The 25,214-nt window shown below is 51.2% G+C and overlaps 6 protein-coding genes across 6 annotated transcripts; 5 read left to right on the plus strand and 1 right to left on the minus strand.

Moving 5' to 3' along the window:
* Positions 1-2,077: 2,077 nt before the first annotated feature.
* Positions 2,078-7,962, plus strand: T310_4701 (1,3-beta-glucan synthase; the record flags this gene model as incomplete). Its single annotated transcript, XM_013472418.1, has 3 exons — positions 2,078-2,214; positions 2,285-7,552; positions 7,620-7,962. The coding sequence occupies 3 exons, from the start codon at positions 2,078-2,080 to the stop codon at positions 7,960-7,962; spliced, it is 5,748 nt and encodes a 1,915-aa protein (XP_013327872.1).
* Positions 7,963-10,540: 2,578 nt separating this feature from the next.
* T310_4702 (uncharacterized protein) lies at positions 10,541-11,240 on the plus strand (the record flags this gene model as incomplete). The annotated part of the gene is made up of 2 exons (XM_013472419.1): positions 10,541-10,621; positions 10,683-11,240. 2 exons carry the CDS (start codon positions 10,541-10,543, stop codon positions 11,238-11,240), a joined length of 639 nt encoding a protein of 212 aa, XP_013327873.1.
* Positions 11,241-11,645: 405 nt separating this feature from the next.
* T310_4703 (8-amino-7-oxononanoate synthase) lies at positions 11,646-13,345 on the plus strand (the record flags this gene model as incomplete). The annotated part of the gene is made up of 3 exons (XM_013472420.1): positions 11,646-11,974; positions 12,041-13,100; positions 13,163-13,345. 3 exons carry the CDS (start codon positions 11,646-11,648, stop codon positions 13,343-13,345), a joined length of 1,572 nt encoding a protein of 523 aa, XP_013327874.1.
* Positions 13,346-14,404: 1,059 nt separating this feature from the next.
* On the plus strand, positions 14,405-15,758 carry T310_4704 (Cell wall glucanase (Scw4); the record flags this gene model as incomplete). The annotated part of the gene is made up of 3 exons (XM_013472421.1): positions 14,405-14,471; positions 14,567-14,730; positions 14,805-15,758. 3 exons carry the CDS (start codon positions 14,405-14,407, stop codon positions 15,756-15,758), a joined length of 1,185 nt encoding a protein of 394 aa, XP_013327875.1.
* An 805-nt stretch (positions 15,759-16,563) lies between these two features.
* Positions 16,564-18,218, plus strand: T310_4705 (Uncharacterized protein; the record flags this gene model as incomplete). Its single annotated transcript, XM_013472422.1, has 4 exons — positions 16,564-17,428; positions 17,515-17,620; positions 17,684-17,948; positions 18,033-18,218. 4 exons carry the CDS (start codon positions 16,564-16,566, stop codon positions 18,216-18,218), a joined length of 1,422 nt encoding a protein of 473 aa, XP_013327876.1.
* A 3,581-nt stretch (positions 18,219-21,799) lies between these two features.
* On the minus strand, positions 21,800-24,549 carry T310_4706 (Mannosyl-oligosaccharide 1,2-alpha-mannosidase; the record flags this gene model as incomplete). The annotated part of the gene is made up of 3 exons (XM_013472423.1): positions 21,800-21,839; positions 21,906-23,486; positions 23,549-24,549. 3 exons carry the CDS (start codon positions 24,547-24,549, stop codon positions 21,800-21,802), a joined length of 2,622 nt encoding a protein of 873 aa, XP_013327877.1.
* Positions 24,550-25,214: the final 665 nt, after the last annotated feature.

Genomic DNA, 25,214 nt, shown 5'->3' on the forward strand with positions numbered 1-25,214 from the left:
GGATTCGTGATTGTTGCGAACTTGCAATAGGAGACAGGACTACTACAATAAATAACGGCCAGGTACCCTACAGGCTACGGGAGATTGTCACCTTGTGCAGCCGACTCGCCGGGATCCTCGTTAGGGACCGTTTCACTGGATCGAATGGGTCGAGCCTGTTCTATGATTCTATCGAGATTCGGCAAAGGAGGCACCGTTGATGAGGGCCAGATAACCAGGTCTAGCCTCGGCCATGGAATTTTCTGAATCCGTTGTGGGGGCCTCGTCTCAAACGTTTTGAGATGGACTAACAAGGCCCCAAGATGTCCTTTCGAGGATGGTCTCATGAATTCGGTCGTTTTGAATAGGAGGCAGAGGAAGTAATAATAATAATAATCCCCCGGAATAGTAATGCTAATAAATAACCCTTACACGCCGATTTGATGCATACGCTCCGGTCGTTGCAAGGATGACTGCGAATGAGACTGCGTATAGTTATTCTGGGCTTCCGGATGCTAGCTCAGGGCACCTCGTCGAGGGAAGTACGGGGTACTCGAGTAGCAATATGACGGATGGATGACGTACATGTGTTAGTCTGTTAGAAGGTGATATCGCGTTCATTCCTCCTAACAAGTACGGAGTAACAACGATGCCTGATTGCTTGCCACTGACATGAAAACAGCCAGAGGGCAGTTTTCCATCATAATTCCATGGCCTTGCAGCCATGCATCTCCAGATCATTAGCCAGGCGTGAAAAAAATAGAAAACGGCCGACCGGGCAGAGGCCGGCGCCGGACGCCCGTGGATGTGTCTTATCGGCTAGCAGCCACCAGCGGTTAGCGGGCTCCATGCGATCCGCACGAGGCCCGCGGTGATTGGGCGGGGAGCAGCCGAGGGCCCCCCATTCCTGCCTCCGGTCGCATTGAAAACGCGTTACCGGGCCAGGCATCCCTGCATACTCCATCCCGGCTGGCCGCTGACGGCCAATGGGAGGGCGCAGTCCCGGTTCTCGATTCTCTGCAGACCACGACCCGCCACCGGGTGTGGGCCTGTCTCAGGGGCTGCCATCCAGCGGTCTGCCTGCGACACAGCCAGTGTCACCGCGTCCTCCCCCCTGCTCCACATGCCAGTTGCTCTCCTTGTCCGGCCGCCCTGGCGCGGTGCGTGGCAATAGCGCCCCTGCACATAGTGCGGCTGCCCGGCGCCAGCAACCGGCTACGGCGCACGCACCACCACGGCACATGCGCTTCTGTTTGCCCAAGCCTCGCGCGCCCCTACGTGGCTCGTCCTCAAGTGCCCAAAATAACCACGAGTCGACTGCCAGGCCAACAATTTCCCTCCTTCTCTTCCACCTTCACTGTCGATCGTCCCTCCACCATTCTTCTTCCCTTCTCTCTTTTCTTTCCCCCCCCCCCGACACTCGTTTGGTTCTGCATCGTTTTGCTCTTCGCTTTGCTGACGCCATCGACCGTCCCTCCTTCCTTCTCTCTCCCATTCGTTTGAAGAAGGCAGGATTGCTGGGACTGGTCTTCTCGCTGTTGGTCCCTCCCCGAACCCTGCCCCGACCGTTGCCGGTTCTGGGAACATTGGCTCAGCAACACCCGATTGATTCCTTCGTTCGTTCGACAACAACCATCCGCGCCAACTCGACTCCTCTGCGTCCTGAGGTTCCGAGCCTGCTGCCTGCGTGAAGACTGCCGATTCTCGACTGCTGCTGTCAATAGAGTCGCCTGGCTGTGCCGGAGCCTGCAGCTCGCCCGTTACCACTACCCTTCGGTGTTGTTGTCTTGTCGAACAGAAGCTGCCCTGCTTTCTCGACGCTCGTTTCATGCACTTCTTCTATGGCGATTTAATCCAGATTGACCAGTGACTTTCGACCTCGACATTGGTTTTTGTTCGTTGAAACCAGTTTCATGGGCGGATCCTAAAAGTGAGTTTTGCTACGGCGCTTTCCCCCTGGTGTTGTGGCCGAGTGCCCTTGCCATGACGGGATGGAGTGCAATTCTCTTGGGTGCCTTGGAAACACGGAGCTGACCAGATCGATTTCCCGATTGATAGAAGTTATACTCCCGTGCTGTAATAATTGGTCCTCACCACCATGTCGGGCTATAATAATAATCAGGGCCACTACGATGATGGCTACAACCATCAGGGCCACGGTGATGGCTATTACCACGATGATCAGTACTACGATCAACACGATTACTCCCAGCATGATGGGTATTATGACCAAGGGTAAGTGTTTTTTTTCTGCATGTGATCATGAGGCCCTTGGGCTGGACCTTAGCGCTGATGCTGGAAATAGCGGCTACTACAATGGAGAGCACAACAACGGAGGCTACTATGAAGGCGGCCACGGCTATCAGGACGACTACTATAATGATCAGTACTATGACCAAGGCCACGCTGGTCAGTATGGCGGTTCAGGAGGCCGAGGCCGCCGTCATGGGGATTCCGAGGACGACTCCGAGTCCTTCAGTGACTTCACCATGAGATCCGAGACTGCTCGTGCGGCGGACATGGATTACTATGGCCGTGGTGATGAGCGCTATAACAGCTACAACGAGAGTCAGATGGGTCGCGGTTACGGTTACAGACCCCCCTCCTCCCAGGTTTCTTATGGTGGGAACCGCTCGTCCGGTGCGTCGACTCCGGTCTATGGGATGGACTACTCCAATGCCCTTCCCGCCGGGCAGCGATCCCGAGAGCCGTATCCGGCCTGGGCTTCGGACGCCCAGATCCCCCTCTCCAAGGAGGAGATTGAGGATATCTTCCTGGATCTCGTCAACAAATTTGGCTTCCAGCGCGACAGCATGCGGAACATGTACGACCACCTGATGACGCAGTTGGATTCCCGCGCGTCTCGGATGACTCCCAATCAGGCTCTGCTCTCTCTGCATGCAGACTACATCGGCGGCGATAATGCCAACTACCGTCGTTGGTATTTCGCTGCCCACCTGGATCTGGACGATGCCGTTGGTTTTGCCAACATGAAGCTCGGAAAGGCCGATCGCAAGACGAGGAAGGCTCGCAAAGCCGCCAAGCAGGCCGCAGCCCAGAACCCGGAGAACGAACAGGCGACCCTGGAGGCTTTGGAAGGTGACAACAGTTTAGAGGCCGCCGAATACCGGTGGAAGACTCGAATGAACCGCATGTCCCAGCATGACCGCGTCCGCCAGCTCGCTCTGTATCTGCTCTTGTGGGGTGAAGCCAATCAGGTTCGCTTCATGCCTGAATGTCTCTGCTTCATCTTCAAGTGTGCCGATGATTACTTGAACTCTCCCGAGTGCCAGAACCGTGTCGAGCCGGTCGAGGAGTTGTCCTATCTCAACAACGTCATCACTCCGCTCTACCAGTACCTTCGCGACCAGGGATATGAAATCCTCGACGGCAAGTACGTGCGACGCGAGCGCGACCACAACCAAATCATCGGCTACGATGATGTCAATCAGCTCTTCTGGTATCCGGAGGGTATCGAGCGGATCGTGCTGCAGGACAAGACCCGACTCGTCGACATCCCACCCGCCGAGCGCTGGAACAAGCTCAAGGAGGTCAACTGGAAGAAGGTCTTCTTCAAGACGTACAAGGAGACTCGGTCCTGGTTCCATATGATTACCAACTTCAACCGCATCTGGGTCATCCACCTGGGTGCTTTCTGGTTCTTCACCGCATACAACTCGCCGACCCTCTATACCAAGAACTACGAGCAACAGCGGAACAATCAACCACCGGGTTCCTACAAATGGTCCGCCGTCGCCTTGGGTGGTACGGTCTGTTGTATCATCCAGATCCTGGCTACTCTGGCCGAGTGGGCGTATGTTCCGCGTCGATGGGCAGGCGCTCAGCATCTGACGAAACGGCTTCTCTTCCTCCTCCTGGTCTTCGCGATCAACGTTGGTCCCAGTGTCTACGTCTTCGGAATCTCCAAGGATGGCACGGATTCGATCGCTCTCATCCTCGGTATCGTCCAGTTCTTTGTTGCGCTGGCAACCTTTTTCTTCTTCTCCTTCATGCCTCTGGGTGCCTTGTTCGGTAGTTACTTGAAGAAGGGCGGTCGTCGATATGTTGCCAGCCAGACGTTCACGGCCAGCTTCCCTCGGCTTGAGGGCAACAGCATGTGGATGTCCTATGGTCTGTGGGTCTGCGTCTTTGCCGCCAAGCTGGTCGAATCCTACTTCTTCCTGACCCTCTCGTTCAAGGATCCCATCCGGATTCTGTCGCCGATGAAGATCAGTCGCTGCGCTGGTGACGCGATCATCGGTAATGTTCTGTGCCACTACCAGCCCCAGATTCTTCTCGGTCTCATGTTCTTCACCGACTTGACCCTCTTCTTCCTGGACAGTTATCTGTGGTACATTATTCTGAACACCGTCTTCTCCGTGGCTCGGTCGTTCTACCTGGGTGTCTCCATCTGGAGTCCGTGGCGGAACATCTTTTCTCGCTTGCCCAAGCGTATCTATTCCAAGGTCCTGGCAACCACCGACATGGAGATCAAGTACAAGCCAAAGGTCCTGATTTCTCAAGTGTGGAACGCCATCGTGATTTCCATGTACCGCGAGCATCTCTTGGCCATCGACCATGTTCAGAAACTTCTGTACCACCAGGTTCCCTCGGAGCAGGAGGGCAAGCGAACGTTGAGGGCTCCGACTTTCTTCGTCTCGCAGGAGGACCAGTCGTTCAAGACCGAGTTCTTCCCGCCCCAGAGCGAAGCCGAGCGTCGCATTTCTTTCTTCGCTCAGTCCCTGTCGACCCCGATTCCGGAGCCCGTGCCGGTTGACAACATGCCGACCTTCACGGTCCTGATCCCCCACTACAGCGAAAAGATCCTGTTGTCTCTGCGTGAGATCATCCGGGAAGATGAGCCGTACTCGCGTGTTACTCTCCTGGAATATCTCAAGCAGCTGCATCCGCACGAATGGGATTGTTTCGTGAAGGACACCAAGATCTTGGCCGACGAGACTTCGCAGTTTAATGGCGAGTACGAGAAGAGTGAAAAGGATGCTGCCAAGAGCAAGATTGATGATCTGCCCTTCTACTGCATTGGTTTCAAATCTGCGGCTCCTGAGTACACGCTTCGCACTCGGATCTGGGCTTCGCTTCGCTCTCAGACTCTGTACCGCACCATCTCTGGTTTCATGAACTACAGCCGGGCCATCAAACTCCTGTATCGTGTTGAGAACCCCGAAGTGGTGCAGATGTTTGGCGGTAATTCCGACAAGCTCGAACGGGAACTCGAACGAATGGCCCGCCGGAAGTTCAAGATTTGCGTGTCCATGCAGCGATATGCCAAGTTTAACAAGGAGGAGCGCGAGAACACCGAGTTTCTGCTTCGTGCCTACCCTGACCTGCAGATCGCTTATCTGGACGAGGAGCCCCCTCTGAACGAGGGCGAAGAGCCAAGACTGTACTCGGCCCTGATCGATGGACACTGCGAACTGTTGGAAAGCGGCATGCGCAAGCCCAAGTTCCGCATCCAGCTGTCTGGTAACCCGATTCTCGGTGACGGCAAATCGGACAATCAGAACCATGCCATCATTTTCTACCGTGGCGAGTATATTCAACTGGTCGATGCCAACCAGGACAACTACCTGGAAGAGTGTCTCAAGATCCGCAGCGTTTTGGCCGAGTTCGAGGAAATGACTACCGACAATGTGTCTCCTTACACCCCTGGTCTCCCGTCCAACAAGACGAACCCCGTTGCCATCCTTGGTGCCCGCGAATATATCTTCTCGGAGAACATTGGCATTCTCGGTGACGTGGCTGCTGGAAAGGAACAGACCTTCGGTACCCTGTTCGCACGGACGCTGGCTGAAATCGGTGGTAAACTGCACTATGGTCACCCTGACTTCCTGAACGGTATCTTCATGTGCACCCGAGGTGGCGTGTCCAAGGCTCAGAAGGGTCTGCACCTGAACGAAGATATCTACGCTGGTATGAACGCAATGCTTCGTGGCGGTCGGATCAAGCACTGCGAGTACTTCCAGTGTGGTAAAGGTCGTGACTTGGGTTTTGGTTCTATTCTCAACTTCACCACCAAGATCGGAACCGGTATGGGTGAACAGATGCTGTCTCGCGAGTACTACTACCTTGGCACTCAGCTTCCCCTGGATCGATTCCTGTCGTTCTACTATGCCCACCCTGGTTTCCACATCAACAACATGTTTATCATGTTGTCGGTGCAGATGTTCATGATCGTCTTGATCAACCTGGGTGCCTTGCGACACGAGACGATCCTGTGCCGCTACAACCCCAACGTGCCGATCACCGATCCACTCATGCCGACGGGTTGTGCCAACCTGGTTCCCATCACCGACTGGGTGAACCGCTGCATTGTCTCCATCTTCATCGTGTTCTTCATCTCGTTCGTTCCTCTGGTTGTCCAGGAATTGACCGAGAGAGGTTTCTGGCGCGCGGCGACTCGTCTTGCCAAGCATTTTGGATCCTTCTCCTTCATGTTCGAGGTGTTCGTGTGCCAGATCTATGCCAACTCGATCCAGCAAGATCTCTCCTTTGGTGGTGCCCGCTACATCGGTACCGGTCGAGGCTTTGCCACGGCTCGTATTCCTTTCGGAGTTCTCTACTCTCGTTTCGCGAGCCCGTCGATTTACTTTGGAGCCCGGGCGCTGTTGATGCTGTTCTTTGCCACGACCACCGTGTGGACTCCGGCCCTGATCTGGTTCTGGGTGTCTCTGCTGGCGTTATGCATCTCTCCTTTCCTGTTCAACCCGCACCAGTTTGCCTGGAACGACTTCTTCATCGACTATCGTGATTACCTGAGATGGCTGTCCCGCGGTAATTCTCGGTCCCATGCCTCGTCCTGGATCGCATTCTGCCGCCTGTCTCGTACCAGAATTACGGGTTACAAGCGCAAAGTTCTTGGTGTACCTTCGGAGAAGCTGTCGGGTGATGTTCCCCGAGCTCGTCTGTCGAATATCTTCTTCAGCGAGATCGTTGGCCCGTTGGTGCTCGTTGCCGTGACCCTTATCCCGTATCTGTACATCAATGCGCAGACAGGAGTGAAGAACGCCAAGCCTACCGACTCCCTGGTTCGTGTTGGTATTGTTGCATTCGCTCCTATTGGTGTCAATGCCGGTGTTGCGGCTGCCATGTTCGGCATGGCTTGCTGCATGGGTCCCGTCCTGAGCATGTGCTGCAAGAAGTTTGGAGCTGTGCTCGCTGCCATTGCCCACGCCGTTGCCGTTATCATGCTTCTGGCCATCTTCGAGGTGATGTTCTTCCTGGAAGGCTTCAGCTTGCCTCGATGCTTGCTCGGCATGATCTCCATGGCTGCTATTCAGCGCTTCGTCTATAAATTGATCATTGCCTTGGCATTGACACGAGAATTCAAGCACGACCAATCGAACATCGCCTGGTGGACTGGAAAATGGTACAGCATGGGCTGGCACTCGATCTCTCAGCCCGGCCGTGAATTCCTTTGCAAGATTACGGAGCTCGGATACTTTGCTGCCGACTTCGTCCTGGGACACATGCTCCTTTTCATCATGCTGCCCGCCCTCTGTATTCCTTATGTTGACAAGTTCCATTCCGTCATTCTTTTCTGGCTGCGTCCAAGGTAAGAGAAGGCTTGAGTGCTGTATGATCTCGTGAACTTTTTTTTTAAAAAGCTGACTTCCTCCTAGCCGGCAGATTCGTCCACCGATTTATTCCTTAAAACAAACCAAGCTTCGAAGGCGTCGTGTTATCCGCTATTCAATCCTTTATTTCGCCATGCTTATTCTTTTCATCATCCTGATCGCCGCGCCGCTTGTTGTCCGTAACATGGGAATGGCACAGAATATCACCAAGAGTTTCAGCGGCGCGGGCGGGATGCTACTTATGCAGCCAATCAATCAGGATAACAACGACACGACCAGCTTCTACACAGGAAACAACCTTCCTGGTGGAATGTCGGCGCAGGCGCAGCCCACAGGGGCGGCGGCCAGCAGTACCGGCGGTGGCGCGAAGATGATGTTCATGTTCTAAAAAAAAAGAAACCAGGATATCTTCTCGCGCGCACCATACGTTTTAACGTCTCCTTGAACTCGGCTGTACAGATGCGTCTGAAATCACGGGTATTAAATCGCATTGAGCATAACCTGGGCTGCAATGTACCCCCATTCCCTTTGTACTCTTTCATTTCTTATCAACATTAATGAATGACCTCGATCTTGCGTGATCACTTCCCTTGTATGCTCGTGGTGTTGACTGGTTGTTTTGCGCGCAAATCACTGGTTCTCTTCAAGATTGTATTCCCGTCCTTTGCCTGTCTTTTTTTTTTAGTTGACCTGTTTAAACTTAGTTTCCAGCAATTCCTATGAGGATAAAACATTGTATTAAGAATTGGATTGCCCCGTATAATGTATGTTAGTATTATTTGCCTCCGGTGTTGCAATTCTGGTACTAGAATTGAGGTTTTCTATAATCAAGTTATCTCGGAAGGTAATCGATAGATGATGCCATGCAAAAAGGAGGTACTACCTAACTTGTATGTACTACAATGGGGTATGCATGCTACATAGTAACAGATATGATTGATAAATGGATATAAAATATTCGTGATGGGAGAAGAGAGAGAGTCTTTACAGGGGCTTGGGCTGGTGAAGGAGAGGGTCTATGTATATAGACCAAAGACAAAAACAAGACAGATAAGAGATTATTGACGACCCGGTTGAATCTTTTTTCAGTTTTTTTTATTTTATAAAGGGCAAAAATAGAATAAATAAAGAACCATAAGTTGTTTTGTTTTGTTTTCAGTTGACTAGTAGGTCCTATGGACTTTGGGTCTGTCTCAAATTCTCATCTTCGGTGACACTTGAATTGAAAGTCTCGAATCCTCCGCATGCGTGCATCCTCGAAGACAAGCAAGCAAGCGAGCAAGCAACTATTTATTGCTGCTGACAGTATAAACACATAAATAAATAGAAAAAAAAAGAAAAAAAAAAGGGAAAACAAAGAAAAAGACAGTCGGGTCTTCTTGATTCGGGTGCAAAAAGGGAAATTAACGCGGCTAGCTGCAACGCGGGACCTGCCGTAGACAGCCAAACATCCAGAAATTATTAAGGAATAAATAATTTTTTCTGAATTTTAACCCAAAACGGCAATCATACCACTAGACCACTAGCCCGTTATTTTAAATCAAGGGGAAAGTGCCATATAGAGAGTTCGACCGAACGAGAATGTTATGTTTTCAGGAGGAAAGGGAGGGTTTGTATATGTATGTATAGTAAGTACTCCGTACAGTGTATGTGTACAACACAGTGCACTGGTCTTGTAATTTAATTTTAAAGGTTTTGTTCTTCTTTTTATTCTCTGTCACTAATTTATTTATCTTTGCTTGAAAATGTCTTTTTTTTTGCTTGTTTTTGAGTCCTACTACTACTCCTGGCTGAGAAGAAATGCTATTCTATTTCTATTCTACCGGAGAGAGCTTGTTAGCTTCAGTGACTTACTACATAATCATCACATCAGACGGTATGTTGCAATAATATTCTTCCTCCTTTTCGTCCATGGTATCTGTAAGTGGAAAAGATGAGACTTTTCATTACTGCCTGCCTGCCACAGGACTCGAATCATAAATGATTGATCATTGGACATTATGACTGAAGGTATCATCGCATGTCAGTGGCGTCTTATAACTATAACTATAGCTGTGATTCTGCCAAGGGGTGAGTGAGTGAATTGAATATCACAGTAATCAGACATTTCACTTGGGACGAAAGGCCATCATACCACAGTCAGTACATGATATTAAATCAGATCGAATCCGATATCAGTGAGGTGTGGAAGATGGATGGTCGATTCCTTAAGCAAGAGCAGGACTGAAGTACAGGGCAGTGCAGTGTATATATACCTGTATAAGTGAGAGATATTTGTTTGATCTACTTAACGCTGGTAGTATGTTGATTGAAAAATTCTCTGAAGAAAGGGTCACTTATTACCTATCGAAGCTATGACACTCCTTTTTCATGCCTTGATTTCACCTCAGATAAGATGGGTGGTTGCCAGGAGTAATGACTTTAGGACAGTTCATCGTTGATCATGTAACATATGATATAGATGCGTCTTTGCAGGTAGTCTCTTCACTGAACTAACTCCCTTACTTTTCAGATAGTGAACTCTCAGAGAGGCTCCCTCTGTCAAAAAGCATTATAGTAGCAGGTTCCTTAGGATCTGTCACTCACTTTATCTTGCTTCACTGGTGACTGACCTCGAATCGTCAAGGTGAGTTCACGACCTGCAGCCCAGCGTCTATCTATCTGTTTGTTTACCTGCTGGAACTGTCTCCTTCGTCAACATAGCACGCAAGTCAGCTAACTTCCCCCTAGGGAGTTGCGTTCTTGTGCGGTGGACGTTGTTTCTCCCTTTCTCTCACACTCTGCATACGCTGTTTTCCTTCCTTCACCTTATCATACCGAAGAACATCTTACCTTGCTACCAAATAGTTACCCAGTGAGTGGTTTCTTGGCCTTCTTGCTTTCATTCTCACGCTCATCATGCTCATCTGATAACAGACATACGTGGTGCATGACAAGCACACATGCCAGCCTTTACTCCAATCAACATGCCTGCCAAAAAGGATGAAGACATGCTGAAAGATGTGAAGGTTGAGCATGAATCTGATGATGACGGTCTTCAGGAAGAGGTATGCACTGGACATATTCCTGTCTCTGATGTCATGTTAACCATGTTACATATATATATAGTCAGCTACCAACGCGTCTCTGACCCCGACTCCCCAGAAGCGTTGCCGCAAGACTGCCAACAATGACGACGGCGAGGACGAAAGCCCGACCAAGAAGAGCAAAAAGGGAGTCAAACGGGGAACCATGCCTATCCCAACGTCCTACGAGTCGGCCGGAAAAGCAGACCGTATGCTGCTTCACATGAAAGACGTCGAGGGGAAGGGCTGGGCCGAGATCAAGGCTGCCTGGGAAGCGATGACGGGCATCAAAGTCGGAGGCACCACACTGAGCACCCGATACATCCGCATGAAGGCCAACTTCGTCGTCTTCGAAGACGACGACCGCGAACGACTCCTCGAGGCGATGAAGGAAATCGAGGAGAAGTTCGAAATCGAGAAATGGGCCAAGATTGCGGCTGCGATCGAGGAGAAGGGCGGCAAAAGGTACCCTCCTGCGGTGTGCCAGAAGAAATTCAAGGAGTTCAGCAAGCGCGGCGCCTCGACCAATGCGAATGCCAGTGTCAATGCCAACTCTCAGGTCAAGGCCGAAGAGGATGTGCTGGGAGGTGACGAAGCTTAGGCTGGCTTGGTCTGGGAACTGGTGACTGTCTGGACGTTCACCTCTCTCAAGAATCGAAAAGGGAACAATGTCACCATTATCATTTTACAGTCATTCTAGATGCTATGATATGACACATGCTAGGATCACAATTGAATGTTAAAAAGGCCATTTCCTTTACCAGAGCTCAAGTACAGAGTACCTACGTCTGTAGTTGCCCCTATCGGTCGGTGCACATCACGTGATCAAATCGCGGCTGCCGGCGCTGATTTCCGCGCTCCCCGTACGCGATTCAGTCAACAATTTCGATTAAGGAGACATATCAACCTCCGCATGCAGACTCCCTTTCCGTGACCCTTTGCCTTCTTCTTCTGCTGTACTTCGTCTTTCAAGAGGATCCGCGGTCTTCGGTTCGGCAATGCCATGATGGATTTGCAAGAAGCCTACCGCGTCCTCACGGTTTTCTTCCAGGAGCTCGCCAACCTCTTCCATCGTCTCCCCGGTTCGGCAATTTTTCTTCGCTACGTCAAGTCGAGCTACCAGAACGATCCGATCCGCTCGGCCATCGAGCTCTTCTTGTTCCTGTTCGCCGTGCGCTATCTTCTTGCCCCCAAGTATTCCACCAAGCCCGGCATCGTCCAACTTTCCGAAGAGGAGATCGATGACCTGGTCGACGAATGGCAGCCCGAGCCGCTTGTAGGCCCCCCAACGGCGCTGGAGGAAACTGAGGTAGAGAAGAGGGTCGTGATTTCTGGGTATGCTCTTAGGAACCCTGTGCTTGCTTGTCCTATTTGAACCTGCTCTAATTCAGCTTATCTCAGCTCGACGGGCCCCAAGGTGAAGCTGTCCAATGGGCGGGTGGTCACCAACCTTGGATCTTACAATTTCTACAACTTCACGTCGAACGAATCGCTCAAGGAGAAGGCAATCCAGACCCTCCGCACGTACGGTGTCGGTCCATGTGGTCCACCAGGGTTTTATGGCACCCAAGACGTTCACATGAAGACCGAAGCCGACGTCGCCGCCTTTCTGGGAACAGCAGCGTGTATCATTTATGCCCAGGCGTTTTCGACGATATCGAGTGTCATTCCGGCCTTTTCAAAGCGAGGCGATATTATCGTGGCCGATGAAGGGGTCAGCTATGCGATCCGCAGGGGAATTCAAATTTCACGGAGTATCGTGCGGTGGTACAAGCACAATGATATGGAGGACTTGGAGCGCGTCTTGGAAAAGGTGACCAGGGAGCAATCCCGAAAGCCCTTGACCAGGAGGTTTATCATCACGGAGGGTCTCTTTGAATCATTCGGTGACATGGTCGATTTGCCCAAAATTGTGGGTCCTCCTGTCCTTGGTCTTTGGTGGCTATCTATGCTGACGATGTTTTCGCAGGTTGAGTTGAAATTGAAGTACAAGTTTCGTCTTATTCTGGATGAGACATGGTCGTTCGGTGTCCTTGGACGCACGGGAAGAGGCGTTACGGAGCATCAGAATGTTGATCCTGCCGAAATCGATATGATCGTCGGTTCTCTGTCCGGACCCCTGATTGCTGGAGGAGGCTTCTGCGCAGGATCGGAGGAGATCGTCCACCATCAGCGGATTTCGGCTGCTGCGTACACGTTCTCTGCCGCGCTCCCAGCCTTGCTGTCGACAACAGCAAGCGAAGCCTTGAATCTTTTGCAGTCGAGCCCGGAGCTTATTATGCAGCTGCGAGCAAACATCAAGGCCATGTGGGCTCAGCTTGACCCGCGGAGCGACTGGATGTATTGTACCAGCGCCCCAGAAAACCCCATCATGATCCTGGTCATCAAGCCGGAAGTTGTCTCCTCGAGACGGCTCTCGTTTGAAGATCAGCAGTTCCTGTTGCAAGACATTGTGGATGAGGTGAGCATTTCTTTAGCAGTTCCTGATTTTTTTTTTGGATAGACGCTAATGGCTGGGCAAAGGCTCTTGCAAACGGAGTACTCATCACTCGCCTCAAGTCTCTCCCAGACAACATGTCGCCAAAGCAACCTGTTCTTCCAGCGCTGAAGATCTGTATTAACACGGGACTTACAAAGAAGGAAATCGAAAAGGCTGGCACCATTATTCGACATGCGATCACCAAGGTGATGAGCAAGAAGAGATAGATGTCGACTCTCATTCTTGCCCGTCCTGCATCGTTTATCGAAAAGGTCTTGCGCCATTGCATGTGTAACGACCCTTTTTTCTGACTGTATTCTTACGAGTCATTGTCTCCCGTTCTTGGTTTGGGTTATCAAAATTCGGTGTACAGAAGGACATATTACTGCCAGGACATATTTTTATATCGATTTTCGTGATCGCCTCGATGGCTGGTTCTTTTGTTCTACGGTGGATGCTTGGTTGCTGAGAACCACCGCTAGAGAGAAGTGACTTTGTCGACTGGCCCTCTTGCCAAGGGGGTGCCTTGTTTCCTTTCGCTGAGGCCAACTTTGTTTTAGACTAGATATTTTTAATCTTAATGGACGTTATGTCTGATGATTGTTCGAGTGATTCACAGTAGTCTACCAGCCAGTGGGTTAAAGTCAGGATAGGAGAGTGTTGGAAGTCCAACAGGTGAGATACGAGACATTTTTCTTTTCTTTTTTTATTGCAAGCCATTCATAATTTCCTATTGATCTAGAAGGATTTTGCTTTTATTTTGATAAGATATTTCGACAATTTGAAATCAATTCCTTGAAGATGACAAGATTGGGTTTGTTTCATTTCGTCCACATTCCATACAGACCCTTTCATTTCATTTCATTTCATTCATTCTTCACACAACAACCCATTCATTCCTCACGAGGCACTATTTAATTTACCACCACATTCTTTCCCCAGTGGCGCTCAGCATGCGGATGAAAGTGGAAGAAGATATTGTCGACGCCATTCCTCAATAATATAGCAACTTCTGTTTCTGTGCCGCATTGTTTTTATCTTCCCTATTTAGTAAAGGCAATAAATACAATACAATTGCAATGCAATGGTGATGATGTTGTCGCACCGCACAGCATAGAAGTGTCCATCTTGTTGTTGCTATTATTATAGTTGTTCTCTCTGTTGAATCTTGCTTGCTCCTGCCTCACTTGCTCGCTCGCTCAACCAGACGATATTGACTTTGGTCCAGGTAGGGAAGCTTCATCTCTCTCTCTCTCTCTCTCTTCCGATCACACACCTCCCTCACGATGAAGAACACCGTCCTAGCTCTTGCTGCATTGGCGCTTTTGCAGACTGCTTTGGCGCATTCGCACAGTAAGTAAGCCTTAGTCTGTACGAATTGTTTTCGATTCTGTTGAATCACCTTGGGGGGAAATAAATGCTTAATATGAGGAAATACATACATACAGGCCCTAAGAACCACGCTGCCAAACGCAGTAAGCATGTCGAACGTAATCGCGATGGATCATCAGCAGCAGCAGCGGAGGTGATCATCTGGGTGGATCAGTTTGGGCACACGCTCAGTGTGGAAACAAAGGGAGCCTGTACTCCGACGCAGCCTGTGGGCACAAACGTAAGAGAGCGAGCGTACATGCTTCCTGGATTGGAGGATGGTTACATGCTAATACACAAGACTGGTTGAGATAGGTCCATGTACAGCCACAGCCGACGACGTTGCTCACCACGGCGAAACTCCCAATTCCGCGAGAAGATCCGGCTACTGAATCGACATGGTTGAGTTATGATACGGATCAATACCATTATCCTGAGACATATGCAGTCCCTACTCAACCGTCCTACTACCCTCCACCAGCCCCGACTTCTGAAGCAACGAGTAACAAATATGGTATATCCTATTCGCCATACAGGGATGATGGCACCTGCAAGTCCCAGGAAGAGGTCGACGCCGACATCGAGAAACTGGCCGACTACCCCCTTGTCCGCATCTACGGAGTCGACTGCAACCAAGTCGAGACCGTCACGACGGCAGCGAAACAGCACGGCATGAAGGTGTTTGCCGGCATCTACGACCTGAAAAATCTCCAGCAGAGCCTGCAGACGATCATCGACGCCGCGCAGGGCGACTGGTCCCCGTTCGACACCATCTCCATCGGCAACGAGCTGGTGCTCCGGGGGCAGAATACGCCCAGCGACGTCGTCACCGCCGTGAATACAGCGCGCGCCATCCTCCGTGCCGCAGGGTACGAGGGACCAGTAGTCACGGTCGACACGTTCAACATGCTGATCCAGCATCCGGAACTCTGCGAGGCATCGGACTACTGCGCTGCCAACTGCCACGCCTTCTTCGACGCGAGCGTCACCGCGGAGGAGGCAGGCCCCTACGTCAGGGAGCAAGCAGAGCGTGTCTCTGCGGCAGCCGGGGGGAAGAAGACCGTCATCACCGAGTCTGGATGGCCGTATGCCGGCCAGCCCAACGGTGCTGCTGTCCCGTCGAGGGTGAACCAGGACGCGGCGATCGAGAGCCTGAAGAACAGTTTCCCTGACGGCGGGATCATCTTGTTCAGCGCGTTCGATGACAAGTGGAAGGTTGATAACAGCTATACTTTTGATACGGAGAAGTTCTGGGGGTTATTGCAATAGGAGAGAGAAGAAGACTGGCAATGGCAGGGCTTGCATAGCATGGCAGATATTAATCTGTCGCGCGCGGAGAATTGGCGTATTTGGTGTTCGTTTCCGGATATCTAAATGGGCGAGTGAAGCCTGATAGATATTGCCTTAGCAGTCTTGTATATATAAAAGATATATTTCACAGTCTTTTTTTTAGTTTCCCCAATTTTTTTTTAGACACTAAGAATAATTCTTCATCCCACGTTTCCACAACTTGGCGCAATTCTTTTTTTTCCCTCTGTTGATGTAGAAGAATGAAAAGAATGAACTGAATTGACGACTACAGCCCTGTTGTCATCATTATTATTCCATCCAAACGAACGAACGCTTTAGATCGGTTGAACACGGCCTATCGGATTAAATCACTTCTTCGGTACTGGACATAGACAGTATAGTATAGTTCTAATATAGTATACTCCGTACTAATAGTATAATGTTTTTAACAAACTCACCAATAATATTAATTCCGACACAGACGATTGATTGTAATTGTATTTGATTTTATTTCAATTTGGATTAGATATCCCCGCCGACACCGCAAGTTAGAGACGGTTCTTCTGACTCATTTGTATCAGTTTGATCTATCTATCTATCAGTTAATTGATCACAATGATGGACTGGCTGTCTCTTTAGATGACCCCACCCATTCAGACTGCATATAGAGGGATATGGTTATGGCCTTCGATTAATTCTCACTCCGCAAAGGTTCCATTCTGGTTTTTTTTTGTATATACATACAATTGAAATAAAGTGTTTAGTGCTGAAGGAAGGCACTGCCATGCAGGCGACTTCCGAAAGGCCAGCTCAATCCCATCCAGATAATCATGATCAACTATCTCTCACCAGCTTCGCTGACGAGGAGGTCCCTCCTCTCTCGGCGGTCTCGATCGTCGAGCCTCCGCCAGACCCTTCGACGACTGCTGCCCACAGCACGGCCTCCAACCCTCACCGTCAGTATCCTCCTACCGACTCTGCAGGCGAATACACCTTCCCGGACGGCGGCACGCAGTCCTGGCTGGCCGTTCTGGGCTCGTTCTTTCTGCTGATGGCGTCGTACGGGCTCATGAACACCCTCGGCGTGCTGCAGTCGTATCTCGCCTCGAACCAGCTCGCGCACTACTCCACCAGCGAGGTCGGCTGGATCCCGGGCCTGTTCGTCTTCTTGGGCCTCAGCCTGGGCGTGCAGGTGGGCCCCATCTTCGACCGCTACGGGCCCAGGGGCATCGTCCTCTGCGGCTCGTGCTGCTACGTCGCCAGCCTCTTCCTGCTCGCCGAGTGTCGGCTGTACTGGCAGTTTCTGCTCTGCCTGGGCGTGCTGGGCGGCATTGGAGCGGCCCTGCTGAGCACGGCCGCCATGGCCGTCGTGCCGCAGTGGTTTCAGCGCAGAGTCGGGCTGGCCATGGGGATTGCCATGGCCGGATCAGGCGTGGGCGGCACCATCTTCCCCTTTGTGCTCCGCGCTGGTTTCGCCCGCTGGGGGTTCAAATGGGGCATCCGGCTGCTGGCGTTCCTGGTGACGGGCATGTGTGTCCTGGGCTCGCTCTTCGTCAAGTCCCGTCTGCCGCCAGGCAAGGCAAAGGCGGCCGTGGATTTGAAATGCTTCCGTGATTCGCGATTCACGTGGTTGGCCATTGGGACTTTCAGTATGCTGACCGTGTCCCTAGACAAGACTGATACCAATATGTCATATGAGAGATGCTTGGATATTGTCCTGCTGACAGCTGGATAGGTCTTGAGCTCGAGCTTTTTGCCGGGTTGGGTCTGTATCCGACCTATATCCTCATGCAGGGGTTCAGCTCGAATACCAGCGTGACTCTTCTTGCTGTTCTAAACATGTAGGATCCTCACAACCCCATTATTCCAATTTATTATTATTTCTGCTGACTTAGGCGCTGTAGAGGCTCCTGCTTCGGGCGCTTCTTCGCCGGCGCAATCGCCGACCATTTCGGCCGGCTGAACACGCAGACGGCGCTGATCGCAGTCGGCGCAACGGCCATCTTCGCCATCTGGCTGCCCTTCGGACACTCGCTGCCCGGTCTGTACATCTTCAGCGCGCTCTTCGGTCTCGCGTCGGGGTCGTTCGTGAGCCTGGCGCCCGTCTGTATTGGGCAGATCTCCAAGGCAAGTGAGATTGGCAAGAGGTTTGGGACCTGTTACTCATTGGTTAGCTTTGCGTATGTTTCACCCTAAGCATTAAAAAAAATAATAATTTGGAGTAGGAGTAATACTGATTTGATACGTTTACAGAACCCTCATCTGCATCCCCATCGGCGGAGAAATGCTCGAGAAGGTGGGCAAGAACGCCATGGTCACTTTCCTGGGCAGCGTCCTGGTCCTGGCTTTGTTGATGTTCTTCATGGCGAGATGGGCCTGTTTGAGCTATCGGTGGAGGTGGCGCACGAAGATCTAGTCGTTAAACAAGAAAGAAAATAGAAGTGCTTGTTATATGTACTTGTGTCTGAATCGGTGATTTACCTGAATTTTTTTTTAAAGAACCGCTCCTACCGCAGAAGAACAGGGAACGCGGGTTTCCTCTCTGCGTTGCATGTCGATACGACATGATAAGATGTAGATACGGAGATTGTTATAGTCATACCACGATGTAAGTAGTAAGTAAGTAGTTGACGACGACGAAATTGCTACGTGCTTTTTTGGAAGAAAGCAAGCAAGCAAGCAAGAAAATATCTGGTAGACGACACTGGAAAGTCATTTGTGGACTTTTTCGCTGGCTGGCTGTCTGCCACTGCCTGTCTGTCTATCTGTCAAACCGTATGTGCAATGTTCTGTCTGAATTACTACATTGATTGCAGGAAAGTAGGCAGGCAGGCAGGCATGATATACCTACAATTAATCAATTATCAATGTATGTTGTATGTTGTATGCATATGCACATGCATGCCCTCCTCTCCGATAAAAATCAACAGAATTTGATTGTTCTGTTCTGTTCCGCTCACTTCATTTTTTTTTCAATCAAGACTAGCTTTCTGCATGGCGTTTTCGATTTCGACCGTATCAGATACCCCTGCCTGCTGCAAGGCGGGATTCGTCGCATTCGTTGCTACAGTCGGAGACTCGGCAGAATCTGCTTGTTGTCGCGCACCATGTCGCCAGCGGCGTGTTTTTGGTGGTTCGGGCTTTTGCCCGTGTTTAGAGTGGTTACTGTCTGCTGAAGAATTTCCAGTCGATTGATGATGTGACTGCTGTGACTGCGCCGCCTGGGTCGATCTTCGAGGAGGAGGCACGGCAGGTGGAGGCCGTGACGCGGATCGGGAAACGGAGGGCTTGGCTGATGACGGAGTCGATGACTCCTCGGTCGAGCCCCTTCTGTCTACTGAGCTGTCCACCTTGATTTCTGGCTCTTCGACTGGCTTTTTACCCCCGCCTTCGTCCTCTTCTTTCGCACGTCTCCCGCGCCAGCGTCGCGCCTTGGGCGGCTCTGGTTTTTGCTTCGACTTCACTGCCAGGATTGCGTCTGAGTTGTCTGACGCAGCCGTGTCTTTGCGACTTGGTGTCATCACTCCTGGCTTTTCCTTCTGTGCGGCTACCTCCAACACACTGAGTGAAGACGATCGTGCGAGTTCTAGATGCATTCCAAGCGCCTCTGCCTGCTTGGCGTCGAGACCAGAGACCGTTCCTGGCGAATTCGGATCTGCTAGCTTTGAAGGAGATATCCTGCCCTCCAAGTTAGGTGAAACCGGGATAGAAACCCCAGCGGTTTCCTCCTTTCCTTCTGTTACCGTACACGTTGGAGGGACAGAGATTCCCTGATCTGCAGACGGTGCTTCCACCTCTTTGGGGGATTCTGTAATAACGTCGGGTTCGGGATCGCGCAGCCACTCGACGTTTGAGCAGCGGGCGACCAGTCTCTTGGTCGTCTCGTCAACCTCTCCGAAATGAACGATCCTCTCGCCATCCTCTTCATGACTATGAACCAATATTCCCAGCAGCCTCTTGAGTTCATCTCGTTTGTAATGAGGCGGATATTTCAGCTGAGTGTGTGCCAGAAGCGGGTAAAGAACGCGCAGATATGTATGGCGCAATGCCACTGCTTCTTCGGGCAGATCCAACAAGTTCCGAATGAGAATGTCGACCAACACGCGCAGATCATTAGTGTAGAAATATTCGTAAGTAGACGGGGTCGTGAAGATAAGATATAGGAGCTTCAGGGTGAGCAGCTGCAAAGATGTTTCGCCTGAGGGAAATCAGCACCGCTTATAATGTGGCTGAGGCGTATCTATACCTTCTCGGTTCAACAGGAGGATGATATTCTCACCAAACGTCTTGTAAACATTCCCATACATCGAAAGGATTTTGATAACTTTATTCGTGGGCGGATTATTGACAGCGGCTCCTGAAACCGGGTCGTGCGCCGAAACCATGAACTGCTCATTAAGCACCAGCTGAGACTGTCAGTATAAACTGCAGTCTAACAACAGGACGGGCGCATTTACCAAGACACGAATGACCGGATAATGATAGGGATCATTGACGTCGTTGGAGAGCTCTTCGACGATATCAAAGAGATACTTGACGAAGTCATCTTCCACCAAGACTACAACCATTTTTGAACGGGAATCAGCAATCCAAAATTTTATTACCCCGCTTGACGAACTCACCAAGATCCTCAATCTTCACCCGTTGTATTCTCGACATCTCATACAGCAGGTCCATCAGAAGCCGATGAAGACCCGCCCCGCCATCTCCATCTGGTTTCTGACTCTGAACGAGTTCCAGCAACCGAGGGAACGAGCCCTCCTCGTTCATCATGTGGAATGTGACTTCATTCTGCCGACCATCGAAGAGGAGGAAGGACGCGATCAAATGCAACGTGTCAGGGTCATCTTCCTGTTTCCAATGCGGCACGGAGTGAAACCATCAGCCCCCGAAATATCTCGAGCAGACGTTGGAACGAAACGTACTTGCAGTAAGCCGTAGATGATCTGTCTTCGAACGTAATCGGCATGCTCGGAGAAGAGACTCGACGAGAAGAGCTGATAGGAACAGCGCGAGATGTCATATTCGCTGTTGAGGTACTCCCCTATATCAGATCCGCGCTGTCAGCATCATATCTCTTGACCAGCTGCAGGGGATTTGTTTCACTTCAATTAATGGGCACAACCTTTGTACCTAGCAGTAAAGCTGAGATAAGCGCGCAGTGCATTGTCGATCAGGGCATGCGAGTCGCATTTGGCTGACACAATCTCGTGCAATTCTATCGTCCACAGTCAGCGTTGAGCCCAAGCAAGGCGGCGTCAAAGTGCCCGAGAGATATGCGCGGAATGTCCGGTGGGACAGCACAATCAAATCAATCAATGGCTTACCATCCCAGAATTGCTGCTCGTTTTCTAGGCTGTAGGAAACATCGACAAACTCCATTTCCTACAGCAGAGTGTCTGTCGTCGGCCCTGCGCTGGTTCTGCCGGGGCACTCATCCCGTCGCGTGGCTGCTGTTGACAGTCCTCTGCTGATGGATGATGGGATGGGCGATGGAGAACGGAGAATGGGATGTGGGACAACGGCCTGCGCTGACGTTGAGCTAGTATTCCAATAGTCGCTGGCCGCATGTTCACCGCCCGCACAGACGCCCGCCGATCCGCTGTTATCAGGGCACCGACTCGGAGTTACTACTCTGTACTAGGCAATGACTCTATGCTATGTTCCCTTCAATAACGTTCTTTGATTAGTGACTCCTTAGTTCTCCAGTCCTCGTATATGCCCAAGAAGCCGCTATGTTTTCCCAGATCGACGCCAATGCGAACAACTTGCTTCTCCCTTGTTTGTAGACCCATCCAATCTGCCAACTGCGCCGCTCATTCATGTCATCCTCTCTGATCTCCGGTCTATCAAGACCAAAAATCCAATGACTTCAATATACAGAATCAAAAAAAAAAAGAATGAACAAATCATGAGCCGAAAAAGACGGAGAAAAAAAACGATAACAGAAAGTTTCTCCTGGTGTATTTATACCGAAGAGCATGAAGGGAAATCTCCAAGTATGTATATATGTCGCTCTGCTATGAGCTGGGGCGTTTTAGTGGATGGGCCTCGGTGTTTCTGTGAGATAAATGTCAGCTTCTCGTTCATTCTTCACGTCAAGAGAGAGCACCAGGAGTTCCTTACAATACATATTCGTCCAAGCTAACCACACTGGGGTCGCTAAACAAGAGGTAGAAGTATTTGAGCGTCTCTGCAAGCCAAAATGACTCCATCTCATTGGAAAACAAGGGAGTAGCGCTGGTGACGTCCAGGATGGCAGAGTTCGCCAGTTCTGTTCGAGTGGCTTTGGAAATCGCCTCGAACATCTCCCATCCCTTCTCCCGCCAGTAATTGTCGCCCGTGAGCCGGAACATGATAAAGACCGATTCGATGGCCTCGGGGCGAAGGATGTATTTCCGAGACGAGATTTTGGTGAACCCGGGAGGAAGCCGTTCTTCCTTGATTCGAGAGTCGACATACTCGTCATGGGAGAGGGCCAGGGGTTTAGGATGAAGTGGGATAGAACTTGGGCTTGGAATTGATTTAATAGAGCCCCGGTCCTCCGGTTTCGGAGTGGTCTTTGTCGGTGTCTGGTCGTTATGTTCGTGAAGCTGTCCGGCGGGAGGAATATCACGCTTCGAAAGAGAAGGAAGTGTCGAGGGCACGGACTTGTTACTGGCCTTCAGTTCCTTGTTCCCTTGCGCGAGCTGACCCTGACGCTGATACAACGCTTCCGTCTGCTGGATCCTCGAGCCCGCATAAGGGTCCAATGCATCCCTGTACCGCGTCTCATTCCATTCACAGGAATTAACGTCCTCACAAGGCAAAACTTCAAAATGTTCCGGCATGATTCCCGTCTTCGTGGACTCATAGGCCCAGACGCAGCCCTCGGTAAGTTTGGCTGCAATATCCATGTCGCCATCCAGTCCGAAGAGCTTAGCTCCGACGGCGAACATGCCTCCTGCAAAGCAGGTAAGGTGGGTTCCTTCGTACTGATAGTCTAGAGACCGCTCACCCCCCTCTTCGGGGTCTGGATCGGACACGGCGACCGTCGCTGCGAACCGAACGTCACGGTCCTCTTTAATCATGGGCCGGAAGAGGAGATACTTGCGCACCGTATCCATGGCCGTTTCATATAATGTGCGATATTGGTCATTGAGACCTCCCAGGAGCATGTATTCCTTTGGAAGATATTCATAGGTCGAGTCGGACTGTCCGCCCAGCCCAAATCTGTCCATGGTCGAATAGGGAGGTGAGGCCAAGCCCTGTTCCTCGCAGATAGCTTCCAAGGGAGGTGTGGGCGCCGGAGTCGGCTGGGTCGCCTCCCCATAGTTCGCGGGCTGCGCATCTATCGCGAGGCCACTCAGTTCGTCTCGCTTCAGGTAGGATTTGTAACTATTGATATCCGTTGGCGGGTGATGTGGCACATGAGGCGTTGGGACACCAGGCACGGCTTCCTTCTCCCTTTCCTTCTTTAGAGGGGGCAATCGGTTAACTGGACGTCCCTTCTTCTTACACCCGGAGGCGTCAAGCTGAAGCGGCCACATTCCAGGGAGTCTCGTGTTATTCTGCATTTTTTCGAGCTCATTGGTGATGCGAGCTATCGCATCGTAATATTTGTCTTCTTTTGTCAACTGGGCCAATCGCGTAAATTCGACCGACAGGGATCCCAACTCCGCTAAAACAACCCTAGTTCCGGCGCGATGGGGCTGAGACACATAGTCCCTATAGACACGCCAAGTCAGATTAGATAGTTAACGCAGAAGAACAAGTGAGATGTAGCTTACGGGGCCCAGTTATAGTATGTGACTGGCATCCGATTCGGCGTGTCAAACGCGCCGATTAAGATCTCGGCCAATTCGACAGCTTTGTCCAAGAGCTCCCGATATTTGTGCCCCGAAATGTCATATGCACCGAGGAGACCACCAAGGTACCGGATGACCGTTTCAAAGAGGGGGATATCCTTTCTGAAGGAGGTGGTGAAGTCGATCTTCTTGACCTCATCCACTGCAGCCGAGAACTCGTCCTTCAGGTCCATAATCCACAGCGTGTCCAAGGCATCGACGAGGGTTGCACCCCAACCGGCAAATGGATCGCGATATCCTCCTGTAACCGGCCGAACCTCATCATGGCCCATCGCAGACTGCTTATACCCGTTCCAGGCATGCACGAACGATTCTTTGATGGTCGACAGTTTCTGTGTGCGCTGGATTTTCTCTGTCGAGGATTCATCTTTGAAATTGGCCTGGAGCTTCGGAAGCGCTTTGGGCTGGCCGGTGGGAAGTCTAATGAGATCTCCCGTGGGCACAGGAAAATGCTCAGGGAGCTTCGTCCAGTGAGGCGCCGGCCTGCCTGCGTCAGGGAGGAACACCTCCAATCGTCCTTGCCCTTCGATCCCAAACTCTTCGTCAAACGTGCCCGAAGACTGTCCCAGTGACGGTTTCTGGCTGGGCTTTTCCGGCTTCGAATCGGCGGGTGTCGGCGTTGTCTTGGACGGTGTCATCATCGGAGCAGAGTCGAGGCCCAGATCAGGCTTTTCCACATGGTCGACCCGGTCCTTTGCACCTGAAGGCTCCTCCTCCGCTTTGGGTTTTCCAACGGGACTTTCGGGAGCGAAACCATGGGATAGAAAGGGATCTTCCTTGCTGTCAGGCGGTGCAGCTACGTTCACCGGAGGGGCGCGCTCGGGGGGCGGAGACCAGTCGCGTGACCGGAGGAAATGGAAGAGAGCGAGAATAAAGATGATGCTGAAGATGAGAAAGATGCGATATCTTCGGAGCCGGAGCATGGCTGAAGCGTCTGCCCGTCTCTTTAAGACGGCGCGTGGAACTCTGCGACCGAGGGAGAAGACAGTCCCGTAGAGGCTCCGATGCGAACCACGGCAGCGTATGCGAAGGCTTCCCCTTGGAACGGCGGTCGGTTGGGCGGGTGCGACAATAAGATGCCCTCAGCGCATTTCCCCATCGACTGTCTCAGAGTCTGCAAATGCCGCCGCGGAAGCTCGAGGCATTCTCGACGGGAGATGGTGAAGGAAAGGGGTGGGCGAGCCCAGTGTTGGGCGTTGCACAGAGCCAAGCCTGACTATTCTTACCCGGCAATACTAGGTAGGCGGCCAGAACAGCCACCCGCGCTGTACGGAGTAGTGGACAGTTGGATCATCGCCCATTTTCGCAGCTGCCAGCAATTCCAGCAGACAAATGAACAGAACAGTCAATAATCACGAGTAGAATACTCTCTAGCACGACAGTCCAGCATATTTTGTCTGGATTGCGGGCATTACATTCCTCCTAATTATAGTTGCCGAGATCTAGACTCGCTAAAACACCGAGTACCAATTAAATACCAACTAAATGTACTGTACGAAAGATGTCATTGGAAGGCAGAGTGGTGCCGAATCCCTGTCAGTGTCTCCCAAGAAGGCTACAGGCACTGGCTTGGTACTCAAGATGGCCC

This window comes from Rasamsonia emersonii (genome assembly GCF_000968595.1).
Source record: "Rasamsonia emersonii CBS 393.64 chromosome Unknown ctg1118621760153, whole genome shotgun sequence".
In the NCBI taxonomy this organism is placed as follows: Eukaryota; Fungi; Ascomycota; class Eurotiomycetes; order Eurotiales; family Trichocomaceae; genus Rasamsonia; species Rasamsonia emersonii.